At 35.2% G+C, this 25699-nt stretch overlaps 1 protein-coding gene across 8 annotated transcripts in view; it reads right to left on the reverse strand.

Moving 5' to 3' along the window:
* The window catches only part of ARMC2 (armadillo repeat containing 2), a 64454-nt gene that overhangs the window by 21658 nt on the left and 17097 nt on the right, over positions 1–25699 (reverse strand). For 6 of the 8 annotated variants that reach the window (XR_011808426.1, XR_011808427.1, XM_072036129.1 and 3 more), the window contains 6 exons: positions 20557–20627; positions 16539–16631; positions 13492–13670; positions 10614–10716; positions 6839–7059; positions 1884–2029 (listed from right to left, as the gene is read on the reverse strand). Coding sequence is in view for 6 of the 8 variants with exons in the window: in XM_072036129.1 (XP_071892230.1) it covers positions 1884–2029; positions 6839–7059; positions 10614–10716; positions 13492–13670; positions 16539–16631; positions 20557–20627 (813 nt within the window). In the remaining 2 variants the exon portion in view is untranslated. The remainder of the gene's footprint in view (positions 1–1883; positions 2030–6838; positions 7060–10613; positions 10717–13491; positions 13671–16538; positions 16632–20556; positions 20628–25699) is intronic. The other 2 variants (XM_021270193.4, XM_072036127.1) reach the window with 1 other exon arrangement.

Consider the following 25699-nt stretch of genomic DNA (forward strand, 5'->3'; position numbering starts at 1 on the left):
TCTTAGTATTAAATGGAAGAACCATAAGGTGACATGGGAAGACAGACGAAGAGGAATAAAGGACTCCCTTCCTAACACAAGCCTAGTAGAGCCCAATGTCAGCACTGACAGAGCATCTCTCTCACCAACAAACATGGAGAACAAACCTTGCAGTCACAATATCTAATGTCCAATTACAGCAAGACTTACAAACTAAAAGAACTGAGGAATCTGAATAGATCTGAGCATGTTCTCCAAGGAAAAGCTGCCTAAAAGCTACTGAAAAAGAATAATTATTCCATATTACTGGAAAACAGAACAAAATTCAAATCTGTATTCCATACTGTATAGAACTTTTTTTTTTTTTTTTGGTGATTGCAATTTCCAGGAAGCTAATTAAATTGATTTTATGGCTAATTTGTATCCTTAGAGCATGCAGATCACTGAACGTAAGAAAAAAAAATTGAAGCAGCCGGAAATTTTAAATAAGACAAATTACTTTTTCTCCACGTTGAATTCTAGATCAAGTAGATGCCCCTGTCAGAAGTACAGTGCAATTACAAAAACATTACCTAACCAGCCACACTTTCCATGGTGTTTTACCAAGTAAAAGAAACACGCTCTCTTCTTAGAGGTAGATATGCTCTAACTGATCTGTAATCACAGCTAGAATTTTACTAATTTTTAGAAGTACTAATTTTACAAGAATTTTACTAATTTTTAGAAGTAAAATTAGAGAGACAAATGCAGACAAGGTGGCATGGAACTGAGGAACAATTCACACACCTTACAGAGAACACACAGAGCAAAGGAGCAGACTTTGCCTGTTTTTAACTCTGGGAAGGGAGGAATGACAGATTGTTGTGTAGCTGCTCTTCCAAGTGCAACCCAATCTCATCTATCAAGGAGAACGTGATGGATAATTTGGAGGGGCTGAATAAGGGGAAAAGTCCATACCAGGATGGCTGCTCAATGAATGTGGAGCCACAGGCAACATGACTCATGACAGTAACAAAGCAGCAACAGCAAACACTTCACCCAGAATGGCATTCATAAATTGTGTTCATAATCCAACTTCTCCTGAAATTGCCAACAATTAATTTCACAACTTCTATAAAATCCTCAAATTGTTTGTAAGTCCATTTAGCACTGGGTATTGCAAGCTTGTGCTTGGTAACTGGAAGCTTTTCAACTGAGAAACTATTGAGACTACAAAAGAATCTTTTGGGGGTGATTCACTCACACTGATCTCCCTCTACTAAAGCACATCTTGGGAAGCAGCCATTGAGCTGCCCATAAAACTGAGATTCTTTCAGTGCTTCCATCTGCACACTCAGGCCCTGATCCCACAGATTAATGTCCTCAAACAGGCTGTAACCGTTCAAAACAATGAGCATGGATTTATTTATTTTTTTTTTTACTGTATTTTACAATACAGTCCCCTATATAATTTAATATTGGGTAATTTCCTGCACCTTTTTAAAATCATGGCCTAAAATAGGATTAATCCTAAATAGGAGTAATCATTAAGTTAAATTGATTAAATTAATTGATAATTAACTTAATCATGAATCATTTATGCAATTCTAACATATTTGAAAAGGTACTTTAAAAATCTGAATCTGTGTGAATGGAGAGTGACACAATACAAGAAAATATTCTTACCTGGGAGAACGAATCCAAGTTTGTATGGATGATATTAAAGAATCCTATCAGTACAAGTAAAGACATTATTATAATATAAAATCATTAAAAACTATGCAGACCTTTTCAAAACCAATCTAATTAAATGAAAATAAACCTTCCAGTTTTAGTACCTGATGCTGCCCACTTTGAGGCCACTTGAAGGAGTAATGCTGACTTGACTGCAAGCAGAAATAGGCAGAATTGTGTTCCAAACTTACCTGAAAATCCTGACGATGTAGGTGCACACATCCTTATCGTTCAGACGTTGCTCTAGCGCCACACAGAGCTCAGAGACTGCACCGCTGCAAATGAGTTGGCATCTTGCCTGAGGTAAATCAGCCAAGTTTCGCAAAGTAGCTGTCAGCTGCGTACAGAATATTTAAAGAGTCATTAATCGTAGCTGTTTACTACAGAATCCATACTGTTTTGAAAGTTTCATAAAGCTCGGGTCTCATTTATAATGTCTCGGGCAGACCGAATATCCTGTTAATATTCTGCAGGTAGGTATTTGCCAATAAATCATAACAGGAAATGTGGAAGTAACAAAAGCGTGTATATTAAAATAAATGTTTGAAAGTGAAGGATTGATGCTGGTCGTTGCCTGCATGTACCCTCTTGGAGGAAAACACGTTCTTTCCCACGCATGGATATGACCACGTGTTAACTGGAAATTCAGTGAAATGCTGTGGGAACAGTTAATGTGATATGTTAAATAACATCTGATTTTGTAAATTTACATCTAAGCCTTGCAAATTAGTACTGATATCCAATACATATTTTGATAACTGTGAGTGACAAATGAAGATGAATTGTTAAATAAATTGTATTGAATTTTATATTTGATTAACAAATTTTCATCAAGGTCAAGAGAAATCTGGCATTCAATCAATATATAAATTAAAAGCTGAAGCCCAAGTTTATTTTGGAGGAAATGAAGTATTTTCACACTGTTCTATTTCAAGGAACTTAAAGCATAAAATAATCTATCACCTGTAAATATGCACAATGAATCAGCTACTGCATAGTTTGAGATGCTCTGGTTCTCTTCCTAGTTAAGGGTAGTTAAACACCAAGGTCAGACAGACAATGACATGTAAGTTAACTTTTGATCTAAACCAGAACCTATAAAATTAACATGAGATCATTTGTTTTAAAGTGAATAGGAACAGTCTTCAAATTTTCCTTATTTTAAGAGCCAAGTATTAAACCAATACGGGTTTAAATATAAGGCATAAAGACTATTTGTTCAAATTTTCTGTAATCACATAAAACTCTAGAAATGAAGTATTTCATCTCTGAGTTGTCCTGATTGCCCAGTGATATGCAATTGATCATTTGGAAGGAAAAAATCAGTCAAAGAGCAGGTTGAGTTGTTGCCTTTGAGCAGCTTTTGCTCATAGGTCACTAAGCACAACAGCAATTCGGTCCGTCCTCCAAAAGCTTTGCTGTCAATCTTAGCAAATTTGGCAAAAATGTACATGTCTTCATATACTACAAGTTTTAGGAAAGTTGCTTTTTGTCAGACAACAGGAACTTCTGCAAACAAAGTTATTTCTAACTAGCAAATAGTTTTCTCAGTGCTCTGCTGCTGTGCAGCAGCAACCAGATGTACGCATGGCACAGAAAAGCAGGAAGGAGCTCGAGGGCTGCTAAAAGTAGCTGATGTTGAGCCAAGAGAGCTGGAAGCACTGCTGGCTCAGGCATGTAACAAACTTCAGTGATCAATGCTTAAAGAATGCTTAACTCCGTTCAAATACTGCAGGTCATTTATTTTTATTAATACAAGGGAAAATCAAGGTAATTATAAACTTCCAAAATGCAAACTTCACAAAGGTACACTGTGGAGGAGTTACACTGTTAAGGAGGAGTTTTTGAATCTCTAGATTTGTAATGCTGAAGTAGAAAAACTACCTCAGGAAATTAATTAATACTAAAAAATAAATAAATCTACAGCAATTCAGACCAAGGCTGAAAGCCTTTTGCAAAGCAAAAATATTAGAGGAATCCAAAACACTTAGAAATGGACCCACATTGTAGGAGAGCTCTGTGATTCACTCTCTCAACCTAATCTGAAAAGTCTTTACACAATATCATAACCATCCACTTTGTTCCAGTCCTGCGGGACATCTACCAGTGGCTTTTTCTCCACCAGGTCTACCACAGCAGCACTAATTTGTGTTTTACTGTCTCAGCTCATGCTATCAAGGACTACTGTCTTGCATTTTTCCGTTTACTCACCATCTCATCTCTAGTTTCTAATGGAGTAATCCTTCTATTTTGTTATTTAAATGATAAAATTTCATGTTATCACCACTTCCCAAATAGAGCATTCCTTAAATCCTACAAACATCCAGAAATATTTTGTTGGAAATGGTCAGAAACCACTTGTTGCAAGAACCCTCCAGAAGTTCCGAACCATTTCAGATCAGGTACCTTCAGATTTACTGCCCGTGGAACACCTTGTTTTCATAGGGTAGTATGACTTACCCAGCGTACTTCCTCACTCTTTTTTTGTAAGATAGAAAATGAGTTCTTATGTTGCCTCTGTACATTTACAAACCCTAAAACCTTTACTGATGCACTTAAATTATCAAGAATTTTACTGTAAGTGACCAGCATCATACAATCTCTGCATGGCTTAGAAATAACAGCAATATTTACAAAGTACAACGTAAGTGAATGTGTGAAGTTAATGAAAATTGACTTGCATTTCCTCTAGTACTTTATCAGGGAATCTCAGAGTTCGTCATCATCAGAACTACAGAACTATCTTACAAAAAAAAAAAAAAAAAAAAAAAAAACAACAGTAAAGGCTAGACAGAAATGAAACTCGTATAGAAAGATGGTACAGTTAATAAAAAAAGAACAGTTAGTACAAACTGAAATGTCAAGACTCCAAATTACAAAATAACAGAAGCCAGCCAGCCAACAGATGAATTCAAGAGCTACTCTTAAGTTTTTCAACCAGACATGATTTGTGTAGAAATGCCTAACAAATGGCTCTAGCAATTTCCACCACCCCTAATCCTTATGTTGCCATGTGAAAGATCAAATTCACAAAACCAGGAAATTTAACAGCCGATAATTGCTATTTTTAAAGGGGAAGACATTTAAGTGCTTTTCAATTAAAGAATATGGAGTACTTGTTAAGTCTTGCCAGTTAAACTTCAGATGCCTTGATTTTTGAATATGCATTCCTGTAATTCATAGAAATATGATCAGAATACGAGATGCAGTAACATAAAACAAGTTAAAAATTACCTTGATTTCATGTCCTCTATTAAGGAAAAATGCATATTATAACAAACATTTTTATTCTTGTATTGTGAAACTTCTGCATAACATATTTTGTTAATAATGAAGACATCAGAGGGAAAGTTTATTCCAACAAAATACAACCTGGCAAGATTATGTATAACACTGCCATCTGGTGATTGTGCAATTATACAGTTAAAAAATGAAGGGTCAGTTCCACTTAACTGAGACACTTCAGCTATCAGGATTCAGAGCCAGCAGAGCCTCCCTCAGAGATCACTGGATACTTAAGGTGTTTTTCTCCTCCAGTGTAATTTGCCCTCTTCTCTTGAAAACTTGTATTCATTCATTTTTCCTGTACATCACTGCATATTTAATCTTTTGCTACAAGCTTAAGTATGGCACAAAAAACTTTCTGTATTCTGAAGATGTGAATTTTTAATGAAATGGTATTTGATATGATAACCCTGAAGATAGAGCTAGTCCTGTTAGACTGAACAGTTAAAAGAAATGGTTCATATTAATGAAGATTTGCTAAAGGAAATAGCAGGAAAAAGTCACACAGCAATCGCACAGCAGCAGGAATCACTACAATTTAGTGTTTGTTCTACTACAGAAGAGATACAAACAACTGAAACAGCAACCTTAGTGAGACAGTTGTCAGTACTGACTTTCCAAAAAATAACTGAGGCCTTCCTAGAAACAGCCAGCATATCCAAACTGTACAAAAGACACCTTTTGTTACACTGAAAAATAGCGTAGATTATAATGACCAAAACAAAAATGTAAAATATTACAGCTTCCTTTCATATATTTGCAAATTAAACATTTGAATTTAAACCCAAATTTATCCACGCAGAAAGTATAATGGAATAATGGAAGAAAAGACATCCCTGCAAAGTTGCAGGGAAGTTCAGACAGCAGGTCAAACAGCTGAACATACTCTGATTCATTTGTTTTATTAGTTTGCCATTCGCAAACTCTCCCAAGCTATGTTTGTGTAAGATTATACACACTGTTCTGGAGAGACATACCTCACAGCTCCACTAAAATAAACAAAAATCAGTAAGAGCAACATGGTGATGTAAGCTATTTGTTTTCACATAGAATTGCAAGTATCAAATCCCTTGTTTATAAATTAGTAGAGAAATCTGCCATTTAGTATAATCACTGCTTCAGAAAAACCATCCAATTCGTTTTCTTGTGAAGAGCCCAGAAGCTTGCAATTACACCACGGACTAAACTTTACATCAATAATTGACAAATCTACTTGGCAAATCCTCAACAAATATAAAACACCACAATCTATGGATACCTTAAGATGTACTTACACACATTTTGTTCTAAAGCGCTGTGGTTTAAACAGTTTTAGGGCAAAGGACTACTTTTTTATAGCCATCACTCACCAAACTGAAAAAGTTTTGAGCCTCCTGCCTTCAAAAAACTATTGTTTTTTATACTGTTGCCCCTTCCTTAAATAATATTTCTTCAAAAAGTACTTCGTCAAATTAATGTAGATATATTTTCCAATGCATTTTTTAAACATGCATTTTGCAGTGCTGGTTTGTATTTATTATTGCCTTTTACAGAATTTAGACAAGGAACGCGTTTTTTCCTATTTATTATAAGATCCAGAACACTGTAAGCACCATAAAATATTCAGAAATTCATTTTATTAGGTACCTAAAAATATTCCTATTAACTTCAGAATTTATGAAGCCTTTAAAATTAGCTACTAATCATACCTACAATAATTAAATTTTGGTCCCGAACAACTTCATATAAGCTTCATAAAAAGAAGTCTATTCAAATATACGGACAACTCACGGTTGCACACAGGCGTAGCTCATCTCTTCTAATTAATTTTTTAATTTTCCCCTTGAAGTGTTTACTTTTAGAAATAAAAGCAAATGCTAACCTGGACTAATAGGTGGCCCAAGTTGGAGAAATATGCGTCACTTTCTTTTATGTTATTAATCTGCTTCATTAATTGCAGCAACATTTCAACAGCTCCTTTGCTGACCATTTCATTAAGGAGTACTGCATTTCCAGACATGAATTTTATAGCTCCCATGCAATACAGGAGAGCTTCACTGTTTTTTTGTAGATCTTCAGTTGTCAGGACCTCCAATAAACAATCTAAAATGAAAATCATTATTCAGAAAGCCTCATATTAACATTTTCTATTTGACATAATTCAGTCACTGAAGAGATTAACATATAAAAAACAACAATCAACCACCTCTAATTGAATTCTTTATAGTACTTTGCTAACAAACGAGCTAGAAAGATTGGGTATTTGGATCAAAACCAAGGAATAATAATTGATGGATAACAGAATGGGCCTCACTTTTGTTTTGTCAGGCTTCAGGTACCTGTTGTAAACACACGGTAGCAATCATTAAAATCTTCAAGATTTGCAAAAGTGTGTATGCCTGGAATTTTGTCTGTTAGACTTGAGACGTTTAAAGGGTTTTATTCTCACTGATTACTGAAGTCTAAAAATCTCATAAATCGAGCACAAAAAAGCATAGATGTGTAGTTCACATCTCACATTTGAATGTCTATCTGTAGCCTTTTTAGCTTCACTTTTTATGTAGATAAACTTACTGTAACACTTTTGCTTTATGCCATTCCTATCAGATATCTGAAATGTTAAAATTAACACTTGTTAAAACAAGCCTAGCGTATCTTTTCAAACTGAAACATTCTCAGTTTGGTGGGTATATTTTAAATAAGTAATTCTGGCCAACATTATACTTTTGAATTTCTAGTAACTGGTTGAAATTTACATTTACTTCTGCTTCCGTGTTTCATACAGGTGAATAAAAACAATTCCTCACCTAATTTAAGAGATTTCAAAAGTTTTTGTCTGTTTTGGTAATAGAGGGGCTGCAGGGGTGGCCTCTGTGAGAAGAGCCCAGGGGCTGCCCCATGTATAAGATAAGAGCCAGCTCCAGCCAGCTTGAACTGGTACCCACCACCGACTAGAGCTAAGCCAACTGGCAATGTTGGTTGCTCGTCTGCGATAATATATTTAAGAAAGCGAAAAACTGCTGCACAACAGCAGCTGGGAGAGTGAGAAATCAGAACCAGCCCTGCAGACCCCAGGTCAGTGCAGCAGGAAGGCTGGAGGTGCTCCAGGCAGGCAGCAGCAGTTCCCCTGCGGCCTGTGGAGAGGCCCCCAGTGGAGCAAGCTGTCCCCCCCTGCAGCCCATGGGTCCCACACGGAGCAGATCTCCACGCTGCAGCCCCCCCATGGGTGGAGGAGCCCCCAGTGGAGCAGGTGGATGTGGCCTGGAGGAGGCTGCGGCCCATGGAGAGCCCCCGCAGGAGCAGGCCCTGGGCCGGAGCTGCAGCCCCTGGAGAGGAGCCCCCGCAGGAGCAGGGGGTCTGGGGGGAGCTGATGCCCACCCGTGGGGGACCCGTGCTGGAGCAGTTTGCTCCTGGGGGATGGACCCCATGGTACGGAGCCGTGTGGGAGCAGTTCTTGAAGAGCTGCTGCCTGCGTGAAGCCCCCACAGGGCAGAGAGTGACCATGAAGGAGTGGTGGAGATGAAGCCTCAGGGACTGACTGCAGCCCCCATTCTCCTGTGCCACTTGAGGGCAGGAGGTAGAAAAGGGGGGATGGAGAGAAAGGTGTTTTTAGTTTGCTCTAGTTATTTCTCTGCTCTGCTCTGTTATTAGCAATAGGCAATAAATTACATTATTCTCCCCCTACACTGAGTCTGTTTGGCCATAACATAAACTGGGAAGTGATGTCTCTGTCCTTATTTCAACCCTAGAGCATTTTTTCATCATATTTTCTCCCCCTGTTCTTTTGAACAGGTGTGGTGGAGCTTAGCTAGCCATCAGTGTGAAATCACCACTGTGTCTCACCTCAAACTGAGACTTTTTCCACATGTATGGATGGAAGTACACCGTCCCAGCTCTTTCCCAGGCTCTCACCTTCACCAACAACCTAGCGGTCAGCTAAGTCACTTGGCTTGTGGCAATGTGAGAAATCAGCTTCAAACCACTGCTCTACCCAGTGTCAAATGTGGTCTTGAAAAGTCACTATCTATTTTAGGATTAACAGTTAATTTATTTCTTCTGCTGGAGATGCTCTACTGCACATAAATAGTTTGTAGGGCCAGAGGAAGAAAAAGAAATTGAATCTATAATCCAGTGATGGAAACAGAAATCTGAGTGATTATGAGTATGACAAGGTTCAAGTCTTCAGCCTGGAGAAGGTGGGTGCAAAATGTAATGAAAAACAAACAAATAAACAAAAAAAAACTATCAAAAACATTCTTTCCTTCTCTAGTTTTTAAAGTACAGTGAAAGAAAAGCAAGAGAAACAGCAGTGAGTGAAGATGGAAGTGAGAACAAAAAATACCCCAAAAACCAATGCTTACACAGGCACAGACAGCCAACTTGTCCAGACTTTTTATGATGTTTATCTCTACAAAGCTGTAGTTTTCAGTATGCAAGATCCATTGAGTGATCTCAGTTGTTCTCTTTTCTCTGAGCTCTTTCCTGTTGATCTTAATGCTGGAAAGGCTTATCTGATCTTCACTCCTGCCAACACTCATATACTAAGCTTTAAGACCATGAGTGCTCTCATGTCTTATATAAATATATATATAAACATATATATTTATATGTAATTATATATAAATATAAAAATATAAATAGGTCTAAACTTACACTCTAACGTATTGCAAACATTTCATGTGCACAACTAGGCCTACCCTAATAAAGCATAATAACATTTTAACTAAAGGAATGATCATCAAGTGATATTGACTATCTTTCATACACTCATTGTTTTTTCCATATTTCTCATATTTGTAAACACTGTGTGATTCAAAACAACAAATAGTTACAATCAGAAAACAGAGCTGTCACTGACAGTTCTCTGAAACTGTTGGCTCAATGTGCAGCAGCAACTAAAAAATCCCCTGATTGTTCTCAGTATCTTTTTTGATGATGGCCAATGACACAGATAGCATTATCTCACTTCTATAAGACTTCATGCAAAAACATCTTGATTTCTATTGGTAGTTTTGTTCTGTCTATCTCAGAAGGATCTACTGGAGCTAGAGAAGGTACAGAGAAGGGCTACTAAAACAACTGAGAGAATGATGCAATATCCTTTTGAAGAGAAAGCTAAAAGGCTGGGATGCCTCAGTCTGAAGGGGAGAAAGAGATGTGGTATGACAGAGGTTTACAAAAATCACAAAGCTGGAAGGTAAGCTGAGTGTAGAAACTCAAATCCTGCAATACTATAGCAAAGAGGTTTTAAACAGCAGACAGAGAACTTCTAGAACTTGTTGCTCTGTAAGATTGTAGAGACAGAAAGTTCATAAAGGAGTTAGACAAATTAATGGACAAAAGATCCATAAATGAAAAAGGATTAGATAGGGGTATACCATCTAATGTCCCTAACAGAATGAAACAATTTTGGATGCTGGCGTAGTACAGGGGAAACAGACCACAGAAAACAGCTAGGTTTCCATGATCCCCTAAATAACATCATCTATAGCCATGGGCAAACACAGAACACTGGACTAGAAGAAACTTAGTTTCATGCTGTAAGCAAGTCTAACATGTGCATGTCTAACACTAACTCTGAGAATGTTTTTAGAAAGACAATCAATCTAACTATTGAATTGTAACATCTAAGCTATATATAATAAAAGAATACATACCCAATAATTTATCATTTTGAATGATATAATCATTTTTTTCATTCTTGCAAATTTTAAATGCAAGCTTGCAGACATTGAGAAGATTTTTTCCATCCACTTTCATCTGTGAAGAAAAAGACACAAGATTCACAACTGAAATCTACGTACAAAAATACATCATAACATTTTATAAGTTCAGACATCATGACAAATTTGTATTCCCACAGTAAAACTCTTAAATTCCAGCTAAAACCCTGACAGGATACTGAGTCAAATCGTAAAGTTTGCAGAATTAAAGGACACTGAAACCTAGCTACCTGAAGCTCTCTTCAGCAAACTGTGCTGACTGACTTTGAAATAACAGATGATATACACCTTTTTATGTATTTTCTGCAGGTAGTATATGACTGCACATCATTTTTCTCTAATTCACTCTTACAAATAAATTTTGCACAGGATTCACTGGTTCAGCATCTACGGCCATACAACAAAGATATCTTGTACAATAATATATTTTATAATGAAAGTTATTCACAAATGCTCAAAAATAATATCTTACAATGTACCTAAGGTCACTGAGAGAAAGGAAAATGTGTTAAAATTTCTGATGACACGTTTCTCCCTTTCCTCTGCATTTGAAGGGCAATTTCTTCTCCTGTTCAAGATTTTTAAGTTTCCATGGAAAAATGTCTGTAATGGAGCTTTTCTTAATAAGTACCACATAATGTCTATGTTGTATATGAATATATAATTATATCTGCTGATTAAAGTGACCTAAATCACTTTAAAGAAGAATCCTTCCACACAATATTTATTAAAATGTCTACAACGCAATGCCAGGTGGTATCATTTCACCAGTGACAGTCTATATATACTTAATAGAAGCTGAACCAGTAGGTTTAAAAGCAACAAATTAATTTGGCTAATGCTGCCAGTTAAAACTGAGAGTTTTAACTGGCAGCATTAGGGGAAACATTCTTTTATTGCGTTATATCAGAACACACAAGAACATTTTGCTTAAATTCAATTCTTAAAAATTCTCAGCTCAAGAATTCTTAAAAATTCTCTCAAATGTATGCATTCCAAAGGTAAAAAAAAAAAAAAAAAAAAAACATCCCTGAAATCATGAAGATTCTTCAACGTAAGTCCTTGGAAATGCAGGCTGCTACTAAGGGAGAAAAAGCAATCTATAAGGGATGAAAGAGGAACAATTTCTACAGGAATAGGTATGCTCAAGCAAGGTCACATTACTCAGGAATGCATACAACCTATGTCAAAGCTAAGCACAGATTTTGCTAGGGTTTTTTCATCATTATAAACTTTTAATCTATTGATTACACACATAAAATATAACATCACTGAGATTTCCATGCAGAATATTGATGCTAAAACTGAAGAATAGTTTTAGCTTCCTGCTTCTTGTAGAAACACAGCCATTCTATAAATCACAAATCTAAGAAGAAGAAAAAAAGGAAGCTTAAACAGAATGGCATGCTGCATAACAATGTATTACTATCAAGCTTTTCAAGTACAACTATACTAATGTGATTACTGGGATGTGGAACTCTCCTTAGATCGTGGCAGCAGGTGACTCACCTAACCACGAATGAAAAATGGATAAACCCTTTAGAAGCACAAACCTGCTGTGTCATGCTTGAATCAGACAAGACTTATCACCACACTGACATTGCCAGCAACAAAAATGAATTTAAAAAATCACTTTTCAAATCACAGATACACTTCTATAAAAATTGACCACTTGTCTACTTCAAATTATACTAATAATTCAGTCTTATTTTATATTACATCTGATTTTACACCTTGTTTTTAGCATAAATTAAGGTTATTTATTTAATTCTTAATACATGTGTCTTTAAGTCAGTTGACTGTGCTTTTGGAGACATCCTTTTCTTTCCATTTTTTAATAAAGATTGCTAGTTCTGTCTTACACACCTTATTTTAAGGCATCCAGAACTATCTCACAATCAATCTCTATGCCTCCAATGTCGATCTCTAAAGACTACCTTAGGCATCTCATGCTACAGTGTACAGCTCCTTGCCATTGAAGAAACAGCTTATTTCCCTTTTTTTCAAAAACATCTGACGAAAGTTAGCATGTCCTTTTAGTCTTCTCTAGGTTAAACAAACTTAATTCTTTCTCTCAGATGGTGCTTTTTGACCTCTGACTATTCAAGACAGATAGTTGCAGGCTTCCATTCATTACATTCTTCCAGTGACATGATTTCTCTTTGGATATAATTTTCCAGCTTATGTTTATGTCCCCTAAATATCAGTTTAATTTAGACCATGTTTCCCTTGCTTGCTTATACAAATATCTTATGAGGCGATACCAAAAGCCTCAGAAGTGTAACTCAACATTAGGTCTGCCACTAACATTATCTAACCTTGTAAAACTTAACTATATTTTTGTCTACTCTAGCTTTCTCAAAGAGGTAATTATACTTACTCTTGTTCAAAAAAAAAAAAGTTTTTGGTATTTTCAGATAAATGTGTTTAATAAGGTCAAGATGTTTAAAAAAAAAAAAAGTTCCATCTCCACACCTAACTTTAATTGTTATTTTGTTAAAATCCTGAGTATCCCAGCTTAGGACACTATCTTTTTCCATGCCTAAGCAATATATGAGACACCATATACCAAATATACCAACTATGGTATCGTGTCCCTTCCTCAGATGCAATTTCCTTGCAAAAAACAGACTCCAATAGGTGCCAGTCTGGATAAATGGAAGACTAATATTTGTATGGCAAGAAACTGTGATTAATGAACCACTAGTTTAGAAATACTTTAGAATGACAAAACGCAAAGTTAAATACAAGTTGTGATTCACAATTTTAAGCTTCCTTCACATTCTATCAAACAGCATTTAAAAACACTTACAGAGAGAATAATCTTTGCCAGCTTCAGGCAAAGTGGATCTGAATCAATGTCTACAAGTTTATATAACGTCTTCAGAAGCACACTTCTTCTTTTAAATCTTTTCCCAAGCATATCTCCTTCATTCAAGGCTTGATAGAGTTTGGTACAAGCCAGACAAAGATTTTCTACTTTGTCTTCTACTTGAAAAGGGTAGAGGAAGGGAGAGAAAAATAAAAAACAATTATTAGTGCCATTTTTTCCAGAGCACCTCAATAGACATTAACATGAGAACAAAATAAAGAATGGGTTGCACAACAACAAAAATAAGACGGCCAATAAATCTCTCAAGATGATAACTTAATCCTCAGAAAAAAGATTTATGTTTGTCTTTCAAAAAGAAGAGAATCAAGCCAAGCAATCACAGAGCCAAAATAATACCTAAACCTAAAATGAAACTCATCTTTAATGCTAATAATCAGATTGACCAAAAGTCCACCAGGAAACTATTCATCTGCAGGCCTTCTTTACGGAGCCCTACCAAATGTTACATGAGAATGAGACAGTTAAGGAATATTTTTTCTGTCAATAACAGAACTAATACAATAGTCAATAACTAACCTAATACATCAAGTGTTGCTGGGATTAAGAACAAAAGAATGTAAAAACTTACTAGAACTCTCCGATGTATAGTAGAGGTGCAAGATGCACAACTGCCCACTCAAATGCTACTGATGAGGTCATCTATCTCCTAATCTGAATCCCTCAAATATTATTTAAAAAAATACAAAAATAAAACTGTAGTAAAATTGTTTTTTAAGAAAATGCATCTCTACATAGAGGAATCAAATACCTGGGTACTTCAGAGGGCAAGCAAAAAGATTTGCCTATTTTTAAAAATCTTTTTTATTTTTTATTTTTTTAATCTTTATTCTTACATTTACTTCTGATTGTAAGGTGACAGTAATAAAGCACAGTATAAACCCATTTAAACTGTCTGTATAAATTCCAGGTTTACTGAGGCTGTACTTCACAGCTGAACTAGTCATACTCAAGGAGGCAAAGCAGTTTGCACAAAAACATTTAAGGAGTTCGAACTATGAGTAGAACCATTATATCTAAGGGCCCAAAGGTGTAGGCAGATTCAAGGATCCACCTCTAATGCTGTGTACCTGGAGGCTCTCAATTTACAGTCGTCATGCTCAAGGAACAGCAATGACCGGTCCACATCTACTCCCATCATGACAGAAAATACAACAAAATTGACCATGATTCTAAACCCTCTGCTTCAGTACGTGGTGAAACAGGAGAGGCAAAGAACCAAAACTGAAAGGTCTCTGCCCCATTTCATCAAAATTAAAAACAACAACAATTATTCATCATGCATCCTGTAGCACATTTTCGAAGGTTATCTTCCCTCAAGTACTAGGAGGTAACAAAATAAAGTATTTGCTCCTATAGAAAAAGAGACTTTTGGGTTATATGTATATATATTTTTTTCAAGTAACAGTCATCTCAAATCACATGATATTCTTAAGATTTTAAGGTAATAATTAAGTTTCAAGTTGAACTTTAGCTTTGTTTTTGAACAAAAAGCTTTGTACAAAGCTTTAAGAGGGAAAAAGGGCAGGAAAGGCTTCCCTATTAATATAGCAACATGGAAAACTAAATGTGACCTAAATGCACATGCAGGGAATTAGCTGAAAGGTATGACGAAAGTAGCTGCAAACAAAGTTAAAATACACTGAATTACCAATAGATCCACTCAAAACGTTAAAATTATATTAAAATTATTATTTGAATACTTATTATTATAGGAAAAAAACAGTTGTGCAGTTAACAACCTAAATAAATCCATATAACTTGCATCTGCAGGAGGTAATGCAATTTAGTTACAATGTATGTGAATATTCAAGAAACAGAAAAACTCAAAAGTTTTAAGGGTTTTGTAGTACTATATTGAATTAACTGATATGAAAGTTCCATTAGATAATTTATTACTAGAGAAACTAAGTCATAATCAAATGGGGAAAAAAGTGTTTTGTTTTTTAAACACAGACAAATGCAGACTAAGCCAAATCAAATAGAGACTGAAGAAAAGGGGCCTGAAAATTATTTTCCTTAGTTCCAGTCATATCAAGGGAATGACATAATTAGATTTTACCTCTAAATAGTATTTTGCTTGCCTATAAAGAACATGCCACTATGAAAAAGGTTAATTCAGTGGCTGATATTTGACAATCTCAGCATTAAGCAAGGAAAAGGTGAAGTTGCACAACTGTTTTCCAATTTTCTGACCACTGTTTTTTCTACACATCAGTTACAGATGTGGGAATGAGAATCTTGGCTTTTTAAAATAATGGTGCATTCGGGGAATCACTCAGCACTGTACAGGTGCTCCATGCTCATCTACATTTTCAGAATTATGCAAAAAATATATATATAACTTTAATCTGTAGCATGTTATAACAAACTCTGCAAAAGATCCTGTACAGTTGAATCAATCCCCTAATTTGATGCTCACTTTTAACTGCTTGTAAAAAAAAGAACTAAAAAAATCTACTTTCTATATACCCACCATTTAAATAAATATAATGTTTATACAGGGAAGCTAAACAACCTTTTTCATGAAACTAAAAGGGATTTCAGGGTTCAATCTTTCAAGCCACAGTTAATTTACTCAATTTTGCTTCGATATTCTGGGTCGTTACATGCTTTTCTGACACATCTAACACTTTATGCTTAAAGGGAAATTTTATTTTTCTAAACTTAGTTTAGACCTTCAATACAGCCTATGCTTACAACAGTGAATCTCTGAAGTACTTTATTCTTAAAATTATTACCTCTTCACTGACTGCTAAGCTGGCAGAGCTATGACCTCTAAGACAAACTATTTTAATAAGATCTCTAAACCAGTGTTTATTTTACACTGCTAAGTCACTGAACATATGAAAGCATAAAAGACTACATAGTTCAACTACATTTATTCTTCTGTAGTAAATACAAACAAGTCCCATGTCTCCTGTAGGAAGCAGAACAGAAAACAGATTCTCAAGAACAGTGTTACCCACCACTTTTCAGTTCCTGTAGAATTGGTAGAACTTTCATATGCCAAAAGATTTTTTCCTCTTCTGATTCATTTATTCTTGTGTCATTCTCTAAGCCTTCAAAACACATTCAAAACAAAAGTACATATTCAGTGAAGGTTTCAACTTCTACACAAATAAATCATCACAAACACTTTATTCATCAATCAGGAAAAAAAAAAAAAGTCTTATTTTTCTATATTCTAGGTTATTCTACCTATTCAAGATTTTGTTTCTGTTTACACTTTCTCCAAAATAAAAGTTTCAAGCAAAACAACATGGATAAATGTTTTGATATGCCAAGCCACAGTGTAAATCCATATTTGTTTCTGTTTGCTGACATTAATGTTTCATTTGATTGCTGAATTGGAAGGTAATGACTACATTTACATCAACATGTCCCACAGTCTTTCAGCTCTGCATCCATGCGACAGCTTATTCTGTGTTAAAAACATCCATACTACAGACAATCCTCTGGGGCTAAAAATTTTATCTAGTACACACGCACAATATTACACTAAGCTTGAGTAACTGACACTTTAGTCTCAAGCAAGAAGTAAGGGAAAAAGTCTTACTAGTTAAAACATCCTGTTAGTAATTCTAACCACTTCAAGCAATCAGGTTTTGAAAACTTCCTGATTAAATTCACATAAAATGCAAACTTCTCTCTATTCTTTGTTACACGTTAGACAATTTCTTATGCAGAATTTTGGGAGATAAATAGGAAAGTGCAGATATCTGAAAGATGTTTTGCTTCCAATAAACATGTCAGAAAGTTTGAAGTCAACCAATTCCCATCTCTCTTGGCCACCCTCAACCAATTTCCTACAAAGTGAATGAGAAAGAGCTACTGTTTGTTGTCAGAAACCTTATCCCCTTCAAAAACAGAAGTTTCAAGAAAGAAAAAAAAAAAAAAAAAAAAAGATTTTTTTCTAGTTTCTTTTGAAAAGGAAATATAAAACATGTCTATCAGCAAACAGAAAGTTAAAAATTGGAAGACCAAAAAAAAAAATCAGTGGTCTGGAAATCTTCTGGAAGCAAAACTTAGAGCTTGGATCTCTTCTCAGACTGAACAAGGCTGTTGGTAAAAATGGGTTTTCATAAAAAAAATAGATTCCAGTACTGACTTTCATATGAATTCAGCATCACTGAGAATTATTTCAATCTGCTGTACATCCTTTTCACATTTACCTGGCACTACGTGAAGTGACAAAATTCTGGTCTTGACCATTGGCCCATTACTCTTGGAGAGCCAGAGTTTCTGTGCAACTTGAGTTTGGAAGGAGCTAACAACTGCTTAAAGATGCATGCAGGCATATCTCTGGAGTTCAAGATCAGGTTAATCTCCTTATCTTGATAACAAACAAAGTTGTTGTTATAATGTTGAGGTTTGGTTGTGGGTTGTTTTTTGTTTTTTTTTTTTTTAGTTTTTATGAGGTTTTAACTTTTTTTTTTTTTTTTTTTTTTTAATAGGGAAGTAAGCCACACAACTCCACTAAGTAACAAGAACAAAGCCATATATACTTTTAAGGGACAGATTTATCAGAAAGCATCTCCTGCTCTTTGTTACTAACTCTTGCATTTAAATTACAATGTAAATTCTTAGCTAGTTCAAACCTAACAATAAATCTAAACCAGAGTACAAAGAGGTTTGCATTCTGAGGACAGTATCTCAGACCTTAAAAAATGAATGTGCTGAGCTTTACTTGAAAGAGTGAAACAATTTTAAACTGTTTTAATGTTTAGTTTTGTTTTATTTAAAAAAAAAATCCAGAGATTTAAAAAAAAAAAAAAAAAAACACTTTTTTGTATATCCATATTGACTGTCTGTATCTTTTACACAGAGTAAATCTATCAATAATATATATTAGCATAGATAATGCAAAAAAAAAGCTGCTGTTTTATAAATATATATTGTTGGTATGTGCATATATGCATATTAGTGTAAGTACATATTACTAGGTAACATAAATATTATTTTTTACTTATTTTGCAGACCTTTTATTAAAGTTTCCAGATCAAATGAACTCAGTCTTAGATCTGAGGAGTAGTTTAACAAAAACACTGCAGCATCGGCAGTGTAAATTCTGTTCAGGATAAGGAAAGAGCATGGCTGAAACAAGACCATTGGAATAGCTTCCACTTATCTTGCCTGCCACAAAACCCACATATTTATTTAACTGTCCCTTTTCTTTCTAATTGACAGCTACTTCTTGTAAATGCTAAGATGGGATCAACTTCCTAACCATGCACGTGCTTAACTTTATGGAGCAATACATAGAAGAGTTCATGTATGTATTTGCAGATACAACCAGATGTCTTACTAGAAAGAAAAAAAAAGCCATTTAATTTTTAGTTCAGAACAAAAAGAACCGAAGGTTTATGCCACTCTTCTGCAATTGTTTGATATCCATCAGAAAAAGAGAAGAGTACAAAAAAAAAGATTATATAAAATATAAGTTGTATCATGGTATATTTTTTTTAGTCAGGTATCTCTTGTAACTATCAAAAAGAAAAAAAAGATTAGTAGCTTTTAGTAAACAATATTAATCCTAGCAATAAGAATAAGAAGTGGATATGTGATTGTAAAGAAAATTGACATTAATAAATTATAAACTTTCAGAACTCCCAGTCCTGGGAGATTTTTAAGGTGCAGATGAGAAGTTATGGTACTAGTTGTAGTTGAAATTTTGCAGAAACAGTCCTGAACCTCCTAACTGAGCAAATTGTAATTCAATAGGAAAAATACTCAAGCAAAAGAGTTTAGCAAACTGAAGTTTGTTGTCTCAGTTTTTCACAGGTCTTAACCACAGCTTTGCATTCTGGTAAAAAAAAAAAAAAAAAAAAAAAAAAAAATCACTAATCAGCCTACATTTATTGGTTGCTGTTTTTAGCATGTAAATACAAGAGCCTTAGCAACACTGAGCTTTCAAAAGCTGTGTACTGCCTGACTTACCGTGTTTAACCTTTTCATGGAATACTTATTGGCTATGTCTACACCAATATGAAAACAGTCTACCTCCTCTCTAAAACGTGAAAGTACAAACAGAAATCTGAAAGTAGAAATAATCTGTGAATGAACACTCCCTCTGGCTTACTGAAGTTTTTGAGAATTCCTACAGCTATCCCACTATTTATTCTGTGGTTAAGGATGAATTAAGGAAGCTATATGATGTTTAAAAAAAAAAAAAAAAGTAGATATAAAAAAACATCATAATAACACACATGATTTTTCTCCAATAAAATAGCAGAAATAGATTAAAAGGCTTGTAAATGGAGAAGATACAGCCCCATAGAATAACAACTCCCATGATATGTTAAGTATTCCCAGTTTCTCTACGTAAACAAAAGCAGAGCATATCACAGCTTCTGCCAGAACAATCCAGAATCACAAAGCTGCTTAGTTCTAGTGAAATAGTAATAAAGTAACAGCGAAGTAGAAAACTTCAAGTTTGCATACCAGACTCTGAAATATGCACTTGCTATGTATGAACCATACCAGTTCTCAGAAAATATTATTTAAAATCTGTTATGTAAAAATTAGCAAAATGCAGCCCTACAGGGGAACCCAGAATCTGTATCTTCAGCTAATATAGCCTGAGGTAGCCTTATTACTTTCAGCGCAACTATGCGAGCTTACAAGAAGTGATGGACAATGAAGTGTTAAGGGATTGGCAAATTTTTAAGACTACGCGTGAGAAAACCAAAAGAGAAAACATCAACAGATTTTAGAGTGAGTATCTCTTGAATATTATTCCTCTATACCAATACTAAAAATACAATGCATTTAGAAAAAAAAAATACAGGGGAAAAAAATATCTCCAAATCACAAAAAATAGATTATATCTATTTGAATGTATTTCACAACTGCAAAGATAAGAATAAATTACACACATACACACATATATAAATATATATATATATATATACACACAAAAAATATAACGATAATTTTAAAACCTCTGTTTCTTTGACTGGAAATTGAAATGCTTTATATGAGTACCTGCTAGTCTTCTCTTCCACCCTGCACTTCTTGGCCACAATGAACCTACACCAGGCTTTCTCATCTGGTCACTAAAAGATACAACATAAACACACAGAAATATAACAGAATACAGTGCTCAAAATGCCTCCTTCTTCACATATAGTCAGTACAAGATCCATGTATTAACAGCTTATTGGAAAATATAAACTACTTTTACTAATTTGTTAGTTTATTTGCTCATTAAAATGACACGTTAAGTACAACTTTCTTCAGTGTGTATTACAGAAAACTCCTTCAGAAATACTGACATATTTACACCACAAGAGGTCACTCTTATGGAATGCAAACTGATGCATTTCCACTTGTACAGTAAGACTGGAAGCTGAACCAACCTAAAATCAAACTGATCCAATTTTTATCACCATGAATACAAAATTTACTACTTTAAAACTGTAGGTTTATTCATGCACAAGGACAACGGTTTCTTATGATAGAATTAACACTTCTACAAGATTTAATGAGAAGATTTTTCAAAGAAACAAACCTTGACAAACTTTAATGTAAGTATTAGAATTTTCAGATCTGCATGGGAACTATTTCTAATTGCATAATGTAGACTAGTTTTGTTAGTAAAAGAAATGCATGATGTTATTTTTTTGTAAAGCTATGCCTTAATTCTTGTTGATTATATTAGTAGACTTCTTTTGGGCCAAAGGAAATTGCTACATGCATTTGTGAATAAATCTATTGTTTGCAGATCTATACACCCAAGAGGCATTGATCTCCACGTATATAACATAGACTCTTTTTATTATTAATACAGGACTCTTTCCTCCCTTAAATTCTGTACTGAAGACAAAGGTCTTCATCTATGTTTTCTATTCTCAATACATGCTTTATTTCACACTTCTTATTCCATTTATAGTTCATGTACCAATACAACCTAATCTCCTAAATTTCCTTCTACGGCTAACAGTAGCGTGTTAGCAATGTTATTTCATTTTTTTTTAACCTGTTAATTTAGTTGCTATAAAGCTTAAAGCTAAACTGTTTTTTAAGTGGTTTGCTGGATTGGCGCCTAAATCCTGTCTGCCAGTCCAGACAGAGATGTAAGTCATCCTATCAACAGATGGAGACAGAATAAAACACAAAGCTCTTGTAAGATGACTTCCCTATAAAAGGGACTGGAAAGCTGACTGTGATCAGTCAAAAATTTCCCAAGCAATCACATTACAGAGGAACACTTGCTTTATTATGGCTAACAGTGAAACATGCTTTCCTTTACAGCATGAGGATTTAAGTGCTCTAAAATCCAAACGCTTATACAAACTGTCTTGAAATTATTGAAGCTCATACATAGCATTTCCTAGTCATCTTGGGAAAAAGTGACTAAAAGAAAGAAAAAGGTAAGTGTTTACATCCCTAAAACAGACCAACATCTGTACACACATACATGTAGGCTAAGAAAGAAGGTTCTATAGTACACATTAAATACAGTTTAGTGTTTTAACACAAATCAATACCTGATTTCACTCATGTGAATAAGTTGTCCTACAAACTCCAGAAGTTTCAGAAATAATTCTATAAGGTTTTGTCATCCCTGAAACCAAGACTATAACCTCTGGAAAGGACACTGAATAAGCAAGAGAACAACTACTTCAGTCACTTAATACTAATACTTAATACTAATCCAGCTATATTCAGAAATCAGTATCCTAAAACTTGCATGTAGGCATAATGACACCATGGCTACCTATAGGCATGACTGCCTATATTCATATAGATATATGAATATAGAATATAGATGTTTGAGTTTGCTCTCCTAAGAAAAAAAAACAAACATATCCTGTCCATTTCTCTTACTCTAAAACATTAATCCATAAGAAGAATCGAAGAAACTTCAATAGAGACAATCCCACAAGTTCTGTAGAATACAAAACCAGCTGAATAGAAGAGACCCTGAAGCAAAGGATGTGGTAACCTGAACAGTTATCAGTCTATGTATGAGCAACGAAGGGGAAGACCATGTCAAAGTCTGAACTGAGTTTTTAAAAAATAAATAAAAGCCTGGTTAAAACCTATGCTTCCTTAAACATCAGTATCAATAGGTTTAAAGACATAGCTCTTTGCAAAAGCAGGCTGCTCCACTGCTCGTATTCACAGAACCGAGGAACTTTCATTATTTTCAGAAAAAGAATACCCTGAATACATATATAAATGAGAGCAACTGGTGGGCATGCTTATCTTCAGGGAATATGTACAATTTATGAATTTTGTGAGAGATTATGAAATCACTTTATGTATCTTTACCGTGCTGTCAACTCCATTTTAGTCAGTCTTTTGCTTCTTTGTTATCTTTTCACTTTCATGTAGGGCTGAAACTTCTGCAGCAAGATCTTGTTAAGAAGCATGCAGTTAAAATGTAATCAACCTACTCTAAAAAATAAGTTACCTACTATTGAAGGGAACTGGCTTGTCAAGAGAGCAGTTGCCTTGGAAACCAAGTCAATTGGCAGAAATCTGATCAGCTGATAAGGGACTCATCAAGAAAATCAACTGACAGAGGCTCTGATGATTTATAAAGGAGGAAAAACTTGGCAACTGGTTCATCTTTATCCCTCTTGTATGAGGGAAATCACAGTAGCCCGTATGAGGAACATTGCTTTCTTGAATGTGAGCAGACCATGAGGACTGTGAAGTAATGCATCCTGAAGGGAAAGTAGCATTCATTCAGAAACCCTGTGTGTTTATATGTTTGTTTTTCTAGCCATGAGCCTCTGCTAATGGTAAATCTGTAATCTCTCACGTTCAGAAGTATTGCAGGAAATGGTACATTTTTAAGAACTGCATCACAATTATCTAGCTACCAGTTAAGAGGGGTACATAGTGTAATACTAACCCTAGGTTAATGCTTCTCTGCAGGTTTGCCTCTTAAGAAGCATGTTTGATCAGTGAGGCAGCAAAGCTTAACGAGAGGAAGCAGGGGTTGTATGAAGATCCCGAAATAACCAAACTCATTTTTGTTGACAAAAAATGGGAGGAATTAACATGCAAGGAGTTTCCAGAGACTGGCTAACAAAACACCATTTTCTCTCCACCAGCTCCATATAAAACACTAGTGTATCTCAAACATCAGCAACATTGAATCCAGAAAAGGTTATGTGGAAGACAGCTTGGCAAGACAAACAGCAGAACCTTGTCTTCTGAAGGTGCCATCTGCAGAAGCTCCAATACTACTAGAATTTACAGAACTTACACTTCTATAAAAATATGAAACTAAACATGGTCTAGTTAGGCCAAAAGCTTGTCTTCAACTACTCCTTTTAGTATATAAACAGATGACAAGACACAGAAGTACAGACACTCAGAGAGACGTATTCAGAAGTTCCTTCCTGATAACGAGCTTTAGTCTGCGTTGCTGCCACATGAAAGATCTCTTATCATCCACGTGCTCTCAGTAACACATTGGTCTCAGTGCTAACCTATAGTAGCACTTTATAAAGTAATATTTAGTTAGGGTAGATTTAGATTATTTTTAAATAAATTTCTAGAGCATCTTAGTTTATCAACTGTTTTCTTTCGTTTTTGATGCTTTTTTTTTTTTGGTCAGAAAACTAATTAGGAGCACACAATTGCTATACATCGATATCTGCACAGCATTTTCATTACCAATTAACCACAGTTCTAATTTTCTCAGTTCCTTCCTCATAAGCAAGCCTCTCTACTGCTAGTTTCACTGTTTGGCATTAGAGCCCTTTTATTTCTTGTCTTTATTTTGATTAGGTAAACAAAATCAGCAGTGCATAATCTAAAAGTGCACTGGACATTCATGTGACAAAAACATAAAAATGCCACAATAGGTCATGCAGAGTCCATCTGTGCAGTGTCTTCTAACAGTGACCAACAGGCTTCTTTGATGCTTCCAAAAATAGAGGATGCTCTTGGGGTGTCTCACCTAGTTGTTCTCCTTCAGTTTCTGCCCTCACATCATTCCCCCTTATGCATTACCCCCCTCCTTTTTCCCCAGTAATCACTGTAATCATTCCACTTCTTCCCCTCCCCCTTTATTTTTTAATTCTTTGCCTTTTAGCCCCCACAAACTTACTTCCTCCTGGTTAATTTAGAACCCAGAAATGTAATTCAAGAGCAATTTTGTTTTGGATCCTTGGCGTACTGATGTTTTCAGGTCTTCAAATGTCTAGAAGAGAACCAAACACTTCACAAGGCTCTGAAAGTAGACTAGGCACTGCAATAAGATGCAGACTCTTTATACATAAATAGAAGCACTGAACATCATCATTAACATATATTGCATGCATTGGGAAGATAGACATCTACACCCAAAATCAAGAAGTCTGACTAAGTGATGAGAAGAATAGACATAGAGCAATGCTAAGCAGATCACGGGGACCTGCTCACTATCAGTAGGACTACTAGAAACAAAGGGGTTTAATTCCAGGCTAAATCATAGCAGTGTCTCCTCCAGTACTGGGTAGTCCTGAAGCAGGTGTGTCATTTAGAAAGACTGTTCTTTGAGACATTACTGACATGTATGTTCAGAGCATGACTACAGCTACACTATAATTCAGGTTTATTTTTAACGCTAGCGGTATCCAGGACAGCATTGTTCTACCGTTAAATGATTAGGATCATTTAACTCTTGAAGCAGGTCTGTATTTTCCTTTCAACTGAAGATTCACAAATGTACTACAAAGGGAGAACCTGCAAGGATAAGTTGTGGAAGTATATACAACCAGTAAGTCTCTAAAAAGAATGGGTAAATAACTAGTTTTCTTCTTTTGAGTGCTCATCATACTGTTTGATTACAAAAAAATAAATAAATAAAAATCACACTGATGATTTCCACAGACAGAAAAATATGATCTGGAAAAGTGTCTCAGAGTGCCCTTTGGGTCTTCATTCAGCTGGACAACACTATACTATGAAGCTTCAGAAAGACCACGGTGCTTATTAAAATATGAACAGAACTTGTTGACAACTCTGCAGAACTCATCTACAGGCATACAGGTACTTGCACTGTAATTGAAGAGCCTTAGCTAAAATCAGGAGGGTAAAAGGGAAAAGGAAGAGCTTTTACCACACAATCCCTCAAGAAATCCCCTAGCTGAAGTGCATATTTTCTACTACAGCTCAATAACAA

The sequence above is a fragment of the Anas platyrhynchos genome, chromosome 3, assembly GCF_047663525.1.
Source record: "Anas platyrhynchos isolate ZD024472 breed Pekin duck chromosome 3, IASCAAS_PekinDuck_T2T, whole genome shotgun sequence".
Taxonomy (NCBI): Eukaryota; Metazoa; Chordata; class Aves; order Anseriformes; family Anatidae; genus Anas; species Anas platyrhynchos.